The 12,385-nt window shown below is 45.3% G+C and overlaps 1 protein-coding gene and 1 long non-coding RNA gene across 2 annotated transcripts in view; both read right to left on the bottom strand.

Annotated features, from left to right (window-relative positions):
- Positions 1–875: 875 nt before the first annotated feature.
- On the bottom strand, positions 876–2,725 carry LOC308331087. The gene is made up of 3 exons (XR_013965547.1): positions 1,166–2,725; positions 1,048–1,131; positions 876–1,008 (listed from the first exon to the last, which is right to left on the bottom strand). It is a non-coding gene; the product is annotated as an uncharacterized lncRNA (long non-coding RNA).
- A 238-nt stretch (positions 2,726–2,963) lies between these two features.
- The window catches only part of LOC308331086 (ras-related protein Ral-B), a 36,232-nt gene continuing 26,810 nt past the window's right edge, over positions 2,964–12,385 (bottom strand). Inside the window, exons 2-5 of the mRNA XM_080786232.1 lie at positions 10,445–10,627; positions 6,492–6,700; positions 5,297–5,474; positions 2,964–3,227 (exon numbers count right to left, since the gene is read on the bottom strand). Coding sequence (XP_080642358.1) covers positions 3,105–3,227; positions 5,297–5,474; positions 6,492–6,700; positions 10,445–10,558 — 624 coding nt within the window. The 5' untranslated portion in view covers positions 10,559–10,627 and the 3' untranslated portion in view covers positions 2,964–3,104. The remainder of the gene's footprint in view (positions 3,228–5,296; positions 5,475–6,491; positions 6,701–10,444; positions 10,628–12,385) is intronic.

A 12,385-nucleotide genomic window follows, 5' to 3' on the forward strand; every position in this document is an offset into this window, starting at 1 on the left:
AATTGAGGAAAAAAAATAACGTAGAGTTCAACATTTTAAGCCATTAGACTAGTGGTTCACAAATGATTTAGTTGGACACCCGTTTGATGTCTCCTCCCCAGCCATGGGACCCAACCTAGTGATGTCTCCCCAGCAATGGGACCCAACCTAGTGATGTCTCCCCAGCCATAGGACCCAACCTAGTGATGTCTCCCCAGCAATGGGACCCAACCTAGTGATGTCTCCCCAGCCATGGGACCCAACCTAGTGATGTCTCCCCAGCCATGGGACCCAACCTAGTGATGTCTCCTCCCCAGCCATGGGACCCAACCTAGTGATGTCTCCCCAGCCATGGGACCCATCCTAGTGATGTCTCCCCAGCCATGGGACCCAACCTACTGATGTCTCCCCAGCCATGGGACCCAACCTAGTGATATTTCCCCAGCCAGGACCCAACCTACTGATGTCTCCCCAGCCATGGGACCCAACCTAGTGATGTCTCCTCCCCAGCCATGGGACCCAACCTAGTGATGTCTCCCCAGCCATGGGACCCAACCTAGTGATGTCTCCCCAGCTATAGGACCCAACCTAGTGAAAACAGCCCATCACCTTGTGTGAGCTTGTAGATCAGCTTTTTTTCACCACTTCTGAATAGTTTTACAAATTTATTTTATTTATTTATTCATGAAATTCTTCTAAAAAAATGTTAAATTTTAAATTGATTTTTATTTTATCTTTTGAAATAAAAATGTATATATATTTTCAAACATTGGACACACAAAAAAGGGATTTGTTTTTACTTGCAACCCATAAAAATTTGTCCGCGACCCACAAATGGGTCCCGAGTTTGGGACGCATTTTGTGATGTGACCGATTTTCGCGATAAGATGGAACCCGATGACAATGTCCTTACCTATTATGGCACAATACAGGAGGACCTTAGTTCATATTTCAATACAGGCAACCACCCGGCCTCCTCATTTACCTGGTCCTATTCTGTACAGGCAACCACCCGCCCTCCTCAATTACCTGCTTCAATACAGGCAACCACCCGCCCTCCTCATTTACCTGCTTCTATTCTGTCCTCTTAAGGCTCATACATAGTCTGGATTTTCGGTGGTTAGGTGACCACCGAACTACAACATGACGTCACTGAGGTGACCACCGAACTACAACATTACGTCACTGAGCCGCGGTGAAGAGCAAACCACCGCCACCGCTCAAGCCTTTCTCTCTGTTTTTACTCACCACCGCTCAACGTTATTTCAGCTCCGGTGGTCACCTCACCACCGGAGCGGTGGTCACCTCACCACCGAAAATCCAGACTATGAATAGGCCTTTACGAACGGGATCCTTCTGGGGGCAAAAAAGAAGAAAAATACAAGGCGATTCATCTTGTAGTATAAATGTTAAAGGAGTGATAAAAACAAAACAAAAACAGCCTCGTAATGGTACATCTTCTTGACAGACATATAGCTGCGAGAAAAAGAAAAGTAAAATAGTTACAGCCAACTGGTTGTGTTGACTCTTTAGTGTGGAACACATGTCTCCAGCATGTATTGGGAGTGTGAAGGCCCAACAGGGGGTGCATTTGGAATTAAACCCATTCTGACCTGAGATCAGATTCATACGAGGTTTCCACTGGGACACACACTGGTCTGATTAACCCATTCTGACCCGAGATCAGATTCTAAAAAATGTCAGTCGTTCTTCGATTTTTCAAAAATAGCAGACCTACAAGCTCGTAGCGCGCCACTCGGTGGCGCGCTATGAGCTTGTAGATCTGCTATTTTTCAATAGCTAAAGCACGACATGATGCTAACACCAAAATGGGCTCCCGTTCAGAATGGGTTTTAAACGCGAGTGGAACGCCGAATATGAATTACTGCTACAAAAAGTGGTGGAGAGAACTTTTTTTTTAAAAACTTTCCCCCATTTTTAGCATCCTCTTCGAACCAGGTGTGCTTTCAGTCAGTGAGGAGGTGAGTGGTGTTTGAATGAAGGGGGAGGGGAGGGAGGGATGGGGTCAACATCTTCGATGAAGGTCACATCAGAGATCAACAACATGTGATCGCACGTGGAGCAGAGGAGTGGTCGCTTCCCTCGTTAGCGTGATGGGAGACTAATATAAACGCTTATAAACAAGCTCAGGTAAATCGATGGTGAGATAAACTAAGAACCTAAGAGAAAAAATCAACAGAGGAGCGTTTAAGACCGGACAAAGACGTATATTCTAATCTTGGAATCCCTGTCGATGAAGGTTTTTTGCAAGGTCCCAAGCGGTCAGAATCGTTTGCCCCAAACTGGAGAGTTTTTTAGTGTCTAGTCGTGGGACACCGTTTTGTCACTGGGCTTATTGAGCCATGATGGAGTACCGCTGTCTATGAAGTCACACGGTCACGGAATAGTGGTAGTCTTCCTTTAAAAATAAACAACAAAAAAAACGACAACTCTGAGGTTATCCTTTAGTTGTATATGCGAGAGGAGAGAGAGAGAGAGAGAGAGAGAGAGAGAGAGGCGGAGGGTATTCTATAGAGACACTAAATCATGGCCCACTATTAAAATAAAAATCAGGCAGTTTCTTATTGATGCGACGACAGGGGAGGATGAACGACGCTCCCCGACGTTCTGTGTGGGTCGGTTCTGTTGAGGGTCCGCGGGGAGGGGGTCTGTGTGGGTCGGTTCTGTTGAGGTCCGCGGGGGGGGGGGGGGGGGGGTCTGTGTGGGTCGGTTCTGTTGAGGTCCGCGGGGGGGTTCTGTTGAGGTACGCGGGGAGGTCTGTGTAGGTCTGTTCTGTCGAGGTCCGCGGAGGGGTGTGTTTCTATGTGGGTCGGTTCTGTTGAGGGTTCTGTTGAGGGTTCTGTTCGGTCCGCGGGGTCTGTGTGGGTCGGTTCTGTTGAGGGTTCTATTGAGGGTTCTGTTGAGGGTTCTGTTGAGGTCTGCGGGGGTCTGTGTGGGTCGGTTCTGTTGAGGGTTCGGTCCGCGGGGGGTTCTGTGTGGGTCGGTTCTGTTGAGGGCCGCGGGGTTCTGTGTGGGTCGGTTCTGTTGAGGGTTCTGTTGAGGGCCGCGGGGGGTTCTGTGTGGGTCGGTTCTGTTGAGGTCCGCGGGGGGGTTCTGTTGAGGTTCTAAAGTAAACAGCAGCGCTCTTTGAAGCTTTTCTTGTTCTTCTTGTTCTTGCCTTTTCCGTTCTTGTCTTTGTTTTCCGTCATCTTCTTGCCTCTCACCTCACGCATCAGGTCGAAGAACACCTACAGAAGACAGAAGGAAACACAATCACCTCATGCATCAGGTCGAAGAACACCTAGGCAAGAAAATACAGAAGACAGAAGGAAACACAATCACTTCGGTTCACAAGTTCAGCTGTAGGAGACCCGGAGAGACCCGGAGAAGAAATCCCCGTTCATTTTCCTCATAGACTTTTCAGAAAGTATTTATTTAAAGACCCAACTCTTGTCGTGACAAATCATGACAACAAACAAAAAAGAATTCGGGCCAAACAAAGAATTAGAAAGTAGAAAAAAAAACGGCAGGTTACAACACTTTTTTGTTGTTGTTTTTCTTCTTTGTAATTATTTGTTTGGTCCAAAATATTGTGTGTGTTGTCATGATTTGTCACGACTCGAGTTGGCTTCGTACGACGCTTAAAAGGTCTTTAAATAAATAAGTTTTGAAATGTCTATGAGGAAAAATGCATTGGGATTCATTTCCTGGGCTGTCGTCATGAAAGGGGGCGGGACTGCGACGCTCTATAGCGCCAGGCACGATATACTGTATATATATCAGTCTGGCCGTTATATCAACTATTCTTTTTTTACTGATAATGACAGTGGTATCTAGCCTGACACTCATTTCGTTTCACTCCATTATTCAGTCTGAAAGCCCTCCCTACTACAACCGTTTCTGGGATGGGTGTCTTCGGTGATTGGTTCATACCAACCAATCAGAATAGTAGGAAAGCAGATGGCATTGTTGTCAATCATGTGGCTATGGCTAACCCGTTTGCTAACCAAATAAACACAGCCAACGAGCGCTACTAGCATGTAAACAAAAGTGGTAAAATATGTCGGATGATGATGTTTATAAAACCTCTCGTGTCTTCAAAGAAACTATTTATCATACGTTGATTTAATAGCCAGATTGATACGGTCGTGAGTTACCGCAGTGGGGGCAGCCATGTTTGTTTGTGTCTGGACGGCACTGTTGTTTAACGTTGTGACAAAAGCACATTATTTATGTCGTTCTACTTTGTTGTTCTGTACATGTTATTTATTTAAGGAGAAATATTACATGTGAAATGAATGTGATGATAATATTTCCTATTCATGAGGAAAAGGTAACAGGTCTGACACATGGGTGATTGACACGCCACTGGTGTCGTCACCCAAGGTTACTTCAGGAGGAAGTGACACACGGGGAACGGAGGAATCACAAACACGGTGTAGGCCTACACGGGGAATGAGGAGCGCCAGGTAGCAGTCAAGTTCAAGTATCAAGTTTGATCACGCTATCTGCAGCCCTAACTAGCAACAGGACCGTCGGGGAATTAAGTCATCGCTTAGTTGCTTCCGCCGACGGATGGTCGGCATTTGGACTGGAAGCCGGTCGGTGGAGTTCGGCCAGTGGAGTATGAACAACCTACCGACATACCGGTGAGATCGAGCCAAGGGCCTTTCTGTTGGGATTTATTAACTTTAAGGAGTACCCCATTTGTTTTTGTTTGGTCGTTCAGAGCGGAGGAGCTCTCTTCTGTGGATATAAGGACTGCTAAAGACTATCGCGGGCGGACCGTGTTCAATTAAAGAAGAGACTTTATTATTTATTTAACACTTAGTGGAGTTAGTGCGGTCGCGCGCACTTGACTTTGGGCATGGATTGATTGTTTTGTTTGTGTAAACGTTATGTGAAAGCATTGTTTGTTGATTTCGGTTTGTCTGCCTGTTTAGTCTTTTATGCTATAGGGATAGCGACAGGGATAGACGCACTGTGTCAAGTGTTTGGTTTTCTGTTACACCGTTGGTTTGATGATACACGTATGCAGCATCTCTATATAAATAAGTTGAACTATATATCCCTACGAATCTGTTGTTTAATTTTCCTTAGTTAATAATTTGCCTTAAGATACAAGGTGCGATTGTTACAACGTCATCGAGTTGAAACGACGCTGATTCGTCGTACAGATTTCCAACCGAGTCTGAGACCCTAAATCGCCTGAACATAATCTTTTTATGTGGCTAGCGATTCAGGGGCTGGAGCCAGGCTAAGTGGTATCTGCAATTATGCAGGTAACAGAGTGACCCTCTTTTTTTACGGTAGGTACCTTGTCCACGTTGGCTCTGGTCTTGGCCGACGTCTCCACGTACTGAACGCCCCACTCCTCCGCCTTGCCCCGCGCCTCCTCCACGGAGACCTGCCGGCGCTCCTCCAGGTCAGACTTGTTCCCCACCAGGAGGAGAGGGATCTTGTCCTCCTCGGCCTTCACCCGCAAGATCTGCTCCCTGTGAGGGTGGACCACGTCATGGACACACACACATTTAACACATTTAGGCCCTGACGTCGAAATTACAAAAAATGACTTCCCCCTGGCCAGCTGGGGCGCCTGATGGAGGGGAAAGGAACTGGTCTCTAAACTGCCTCCCCCTGGCCAGCCGGGGCGCCTGATGGAGGGGAAAGGAACTGGTCTCTAAACTGCCTCCCCCTGGCCAGCTGGGGCGCCTGATGGAGGGGAAAGGAACTGGTTGGAATAACGTGTTCCTTCCACGCGCTACGTCCAACCAGGGAAACTCCACCCCTGTCAGGTTGTAAAGGAGCAACTTGGACACTCAGGCATGAAGGAAGCATGAGTTCAAGTCCGTTGCTCTCCCCTTAATTGTCCCCCATATATGGGGACTAGGTTGGTGGAGGGTGTGTAGAGCCCAGGATCACATTAGATGATTGACACAGGGGTGAAAAATGGGTTACAAAATCTTTAACCCATTTAGACCTGAGGACGATTCTACTAAATGTCCTTCTAAATCCTGTCAGTTTTCTGGATATGTTTCTATATCAGTGGTTCTCAATATTTCATGTCAAGGACCCCCAGAAATATATGTAATTGGCCCGCCGACACCCCATCTGAAAATATGTTGTTCCAGGGACAACTTTTACTAGTTGACTAGTTGCCTAGTTTACTAGTTGTTTAACTACCTATTATCTTTTTTGGAAATAATTATTTGTACATTTAAAAAAACATTCAGAAACTGTGTACATTGGTGACTATAACTATAATCTACCTGATCTTGAGGCCTACAAAATTTGGGAAAAAATGTCAACTAGTACCAACAAGGTCCACTAGTGGATTTACTAGTCGACTAGTCGACTAGTAAATCTAGTTGCTTAATGCCCTAGTGTACCTGAACTCTGCCGTGGCGGTGAAGGACTAGTAAACTAGTCGACTAGTTGCTTGATGCCCTAGTGTACCTGAACTCTGCGAGGTGAACACCGTATATACCTAAACTCTGAGAGGTGTACAGTACCTGAACTCTGCCGTGGCGGTGAAGGACTCGTGCTCCGTGATGGAGAACACCAGCAGGAAGCCCTCGCCGCTGCGGAAGTAGTTGTCCCGGATGGCGGCGTAGTCCTCCTGGCCCGCCGTGTCCAGGATGTCGATCTGGACCTCCTCGCCGTCCAGAACCACCTTCTTCCTGTAGCTGTCCGCCTTGGTGGGCTCGTAGTCCTCCACGAACTGGAGGACACACACACACACACACACACACACACAGAGGGGTTAGGGTCCTCCACTATTCTGTATTTTAGTCCGACGTAATTTCGTAGTGCTACGTTACGTCCGGGTCCAAGTGGCACCAGCTCCTGTCCGCATCTCATCGATATAAATAGAATATCTAAACGCGTGAATATTTTTACAATGACGTTATTTTTTCAGAAAGGAAGCCATTGAGGGTTAAAATGGGTCCTAATGCTTCCAACTCGAGTAGACACTTACTATGAGACCTAGCAGATCATGTCTGTGTGTGTGTGTCTGTCTGTCTGTCTGTCTGTCTGTCCGTGTGTCTGTCCCTCTATCCAAATATGGAGTGTGTTGCATCAGCAATCACTCAGCTCCATATATGGGCACAAAAGGGGCCAGGTCCACTCAGCTCCATATATGGGCACAAAAGGGGCCAGTGATTTGTTTGTTGTGGACCTGGCCCCTTTTGTGCCCATATATGGAGCTGAGTGCGTTCGCTTCCCGCGTTTGCGAGTCTTACTCGTTAATGTACTGTACAAGTGTCCATGACAAAATATAGGATGTTGTGGAGACAATAAAGACTATTATCATCATTATTATTGAAGGTGGTAACAGTCCATTTTGCTTAGTACAATATTTCGGGGGCATATTTAGAATGTGTGCAGGGTTGAGTATGTTGAATCTAGTTTGCATTAATGAGAATTGACACAATGAAACAAAATAAAATGGCGATAGTATTCAGTGTGGGGCAGACGGCCTGTCCACAGCCAGATTTGGGAAAGCAGCAGCTTTGTTGTTGCGAGGAAAGCGGTAAAATTAGACTTTCGTGGTTGTTTTCGTCTCAGATTTAGTCCGACGGAGCGTCACAGTATAACTCTATGGGGACACAAAAGCGACACAAAAGTAGGACCCGGAAGTATCTCAGGAGGGGGCGCTCACGTCACGGCTAAAATACTGAATAGGAGACACAGAAAAGACACTTCCAAAACACATCAATAATAGTGAATAGAAACTGCCTCCCCCTGGCCAGCCGGGGGCGCCCGCCTGCTGGAGGGGAAAGGAACTGGTTGGAATAACGTGTTCCTAATCCACGCGCTACGTCCAACCAGGGAAACTCCCCCCTGTCAGGTTGTAAAGGAGCAACTTGGACACTCAGGCATGAAGGAAGCATGAGTTCAAGTCAGTTGCTCTCCCCATGTCCCCCATATATGGTTGGCGGAGGGTGTGTAGAGCCAGGATCACATTAGATCATTGACACAGGGGTGAATTTAAAAAGAATAATAATAATAGTGAATAGCAGATATACAAGCTCCACTTGCGATTTTCACTATTCCTCGTATCACAGAGTATATAGGATATAAGTGGTCGAGGTCTTATCTATATTATCTTATCTATACACAGACCCATTCTGGGAGCTCAGAACAAACGATAATATAGAATGAGGAAAATGTGTAAGCGCAAGTCATGTTTCAGCTGAGTCATGTTTCAGCTGAGTCATGTTTCTCTAGACTATGACCTCCATGCACCAAATACCAATAATGACATTGGACGTAAATGAAAAGGTAACAATGTCAAAGCTTTGATTTCATAAATTGATATTTCACAAAATACGAGCACTTGAGACCGAGAGCACGAGAGCACGAGAGCTCAAACGTTGGGGGGGATAAAGAAAGGATTGCAGTGCCAGCATTCCTTCCATTTCCCATCCTAGATTGCACACTTTTAGATTGTAGTCATTTTTTAGACGACACTCCAGGGAGACCTGGAAACAAGAACAACTGCAGAGCAAGCTTTCATTAACAAAAATGTAAGGACTTAAAAAAAAGAAAGAAAGAAAATAAATAAATTGTGTAAAAAGTGCATTTATTCACCTATCCAGACCATACCCCGCAAAGGAATCTCGGGAAAGTTTTGCCCTCCCTTCAGCAAATACGCTCCAGAGCTGGAAAGGGGCGATATGTCTATGTATGGAAATTCTGCAAAGTCACATTTCAAATCACATTGATTGATTGACTTGTGACATAAACAACTGGCACAAGTTTTAATATCCACCAGTGTTGTTTTTGGCAGCAAATCTTTATTTTAGTTTTAGTCATAGTCTCTTGAATAGAGATAAATATCACAGGATTTTAGTCGACTAAATCCACAGTTGATTTGTATTTTGGCGGTCCATGACTGATTTTATAATAGCCAAGCTTGTAGATCGGCTATTTTCAGCATGCAACCAAGTGCTAACTGACTTAGCGGTATACTGGATCTCTGGTCCACTAGTCCATTCCTAACATTTTAGTCTAGTTATTATTTGTTGAGGAAATTGTCATTGTATTTAGTCTTAGTTTAAGTCATCGTAGCTTAGTTTTCATTTAGTTTTCGTCAGTAGAAAAAGGTAGTCGACGAACATTTTTCATCTTTTCGTCGATGAAATCAACACTGACATCAATCAGATGCATCTATCAGAGATATGTATCAGAGATATTTTCTTAGACGGTGTGGTGGGTTCTTCAGCCATTCTCCTCATTTTCCTCGCATAGCCTCGTTTGAATTCCACGGGTAATAATTTCCTCACAGTGTTATTTTGAGGGGTGCACAGCGCTCAGAGCCCTGACGTCACATCATGGTGTTATTTTGAGGGGTGCACACCGCTCAGAGCCCTGACGTCACATCATGGTGTTATTTTGAGGGGTGCACACCGCTCAGAGCCCTGACGTCACATCATGGTGTTATTTTGAGGGGTGCACACCGCTCAGAGCCCTGACGTCACATCATGGTGTTATTTTGAGGTGTGCACACCGCTCAGAGCCCTGACGTCACATCATGGTGTTATATTGAGGGGTGCACACCGCTCAGAGCCCTGACGTCACATCATGGTGTAATTTTGAGGGGTGCACACCGCTCAGAGCCCTGACGTCACATCATGGTGTTATTTTGAGGGGTGCACACCGCTCAGAGCCCTGACGTCACATCATGGTGTTATTTTGAGGGGTGCACACACCGCTCAGAGCCCTGACGTCACATCATGGTGTAATTTTGAGGGGTGCACACCGCTCAGAGCCCTGACGTCACATCATGGTGTTATTTTGAGGGGTGCACACACCGCTCAGAGCCCTGACGTCACGTCATTTGGAGCGATCCCACTCTTAGACCAGTGCAGCTCAATGCGTAAATCCAGGCTTTCATTTTTCGCGCAGACGAAATGAAAGCCTGGGTATCGAGGCTACTAGTCTAGTGGTTCCCAAACTTTTTCATGTCAAGGACCCCCAAATTTCTTTAGCCCACGGACCCCCCATTTGAAAACATATGCCAGTGGCCCAGATAAGGGAGGATTTGTACGGCTCTAGCAGCGATTCCGAAACATATTAATTTCATGGACCCCCAGGTTCACATGCGTTATGCTACGGACCACCGATTTAATGGCATTTCTATCTCTGGTACCCCAATCTATATTGTAAAACCACTGTTAATTTAACTCTGAGAGTGTACACTCTCAGAGTTACAGACCCATAAGGGTCCATTTGGTTCCCAACTGTCTCTAATTGAGCTACAGGTAGGTACCCCCTGGAACTCCCTCAAGTACCCCTAGGGGTCCCCGGACCCCACTTTGGGAACCACTGTACTAGTCGACTAATCGACTAGTGTCTTAATTAATGCCCTAGGGGCGACTAGCTAGCGCCCCTCAAAATATTTGGAAACCTCCCAACCTTCGTATGCCCTGAAATCATAACAAAAAGCCGTGGGTCTCACCTCGTCATACATGAACTGCAGGGTGAGGGCGCTCTTCCCCACGCCTCCGCTGCCCACCATAATCACCTTGTGGAGAGCCAGAGAACTCTGGTTTTTACTTTTACCAGTCGCCATGGCTCCGCTGTTTCCTCCTCCTGGCTGACGCTGCTCACACGACCCCCTCCTTCAACGCACTGGAACCACCTGCAAAACACACACACACAACATGTCCCGTTTAATTCACACACTCCTTCAACTCACTGGAACCACCTGCAGAACACACACACACAACATGTCCGTTTAATTCACCCACTCCAACTCACTGGAACCACCTGCAGAACACACAAACAACATGTCCCATTTAATTAAATGAAGGGGGTAAAAAACTAATAACAATAAACCCATTCTGAACGGGAACCATCTTGCAATGGGTCTGGTCCACAAGATTCGATACACCACCAAGATACCCATGTACCACCTGTCTAAATACTTCCTTAATGTCAACGAAGTCCACACCCACAACACCAGAGGGAGTGCAACAAACCATGTAGAACCCAGATTCGGCACAAACAAGGGACTAAATTATTTTCGCTCCTATGCCACCAAAACTAACAGTCATTAAGACATGTGAATCCCTTGACTCCTTCAAAACCGCTCTCAAAGGGCACCTACTGACGGCTGCATTTCGAAACTGGCCCCCGTAAAATCTGAGTCTTTGTATTGAGTTTGTGCTTGAAATGTACTGTAATTCTGCAAACTGTTAATAAATATATCAATCAATCAAACCCCTTTTGGTGTTTTAAGCATCATGTTATACTTTAGCTATTGAAAAATAGCAGATCTACAAGCTCATAGCGCTGATGGAAATCAGTGGAATGTTAATTGCTATACCGTTTATCAGTGGTTCTCAAACACTTTCATGTCTAGCCCCCAAAAATTATATATTTTTGGCCATACATCATTTTCAAATTAGGGTGTCAAATATAAAACATTATGTAACGGCCTCGATTTTACACCCTATCCAATTTTTTAATTGGAGCAATCAGTGTACCCATTAATGGACTAAGCTTGTCTTTAATTTGTCCCGCCACAGTTTCAGAATGAACCCACATTTCTTTTCTCTCGCTTTTATAATCAAATAAAAGCTGTCGTGCACGAATATATATATATATATATATATATATATATATCCAGCACTTCAGTAACGAGAAGCCAGTCAGCAAAAAACGATCTGCTCCCCCTCGTTCTAGTTTTTGGAGAAAGTGATTAATTTAGCTGAATTGTTCTTCTTGGGCCAATAATGGAGTAAGAAGATGGGGAATAATATTTGTTTAAACGTTTAAAATAAGCGCTGCTTCTCCAGCATGGCATATAATCAATCATCAAGAAATATATAATAGTCACTCGTCATGTGGAAACTTTAAGTTATTTATTTTCAGGAAATGACACTTCTGTACAATGAAGCAGGGCATTAATTTATGGCAAGAAGAAGAAAGTCGCAATATGGAGATTTTATATCGACTGTTTCTGATGGGGTTCGGCGGCCAAATACAGATAATTCTGGGGGTCCTTGACGTGGAAAAAGGTTGAGAACCCACTGACATAGAAACATGAGGTTTTTCAGAAAACTGTCGGGATTTAGAAGACATACTTTGTATAGAATGGACCTCAGGTCTTAAATGGGGTTATTGGAGTCTCAAGGTGGCGCCGAGTCTCCGTGGCGCTGCCAATAAATCCCCAATCCACAACCATCAACCGTTCATTTACAGTCAGTGGCAAATTGCACAGTCGTGAATCTTTGGAACTTAATAAAGTTTGCCATCCAAAAGGTCAAGGACTCTGATGGAAAGTAATGAAGCTATCAGACCCAGTCCAAGATGACATTTAGGTTAACTTCTTCCTTTAAGGACTCTCTGTGTGCTTAACCTATTTTGGGGCGGGAACCCCTTTTGGTGTTTGAAG

Source organism: Protomyctophum bolini, assembly GCF_963924005.1.
Source record: "Protomyctophum bolini genome assembly, chromosome: 16".
Taxonomy (NCBI): domain Eukaryota; kingdom Metazoa; phylum Chordata; class Actinopteri; order Myctophiformes; family Myctophidae; genus Protomyctophum; species Protomyctophum bolini.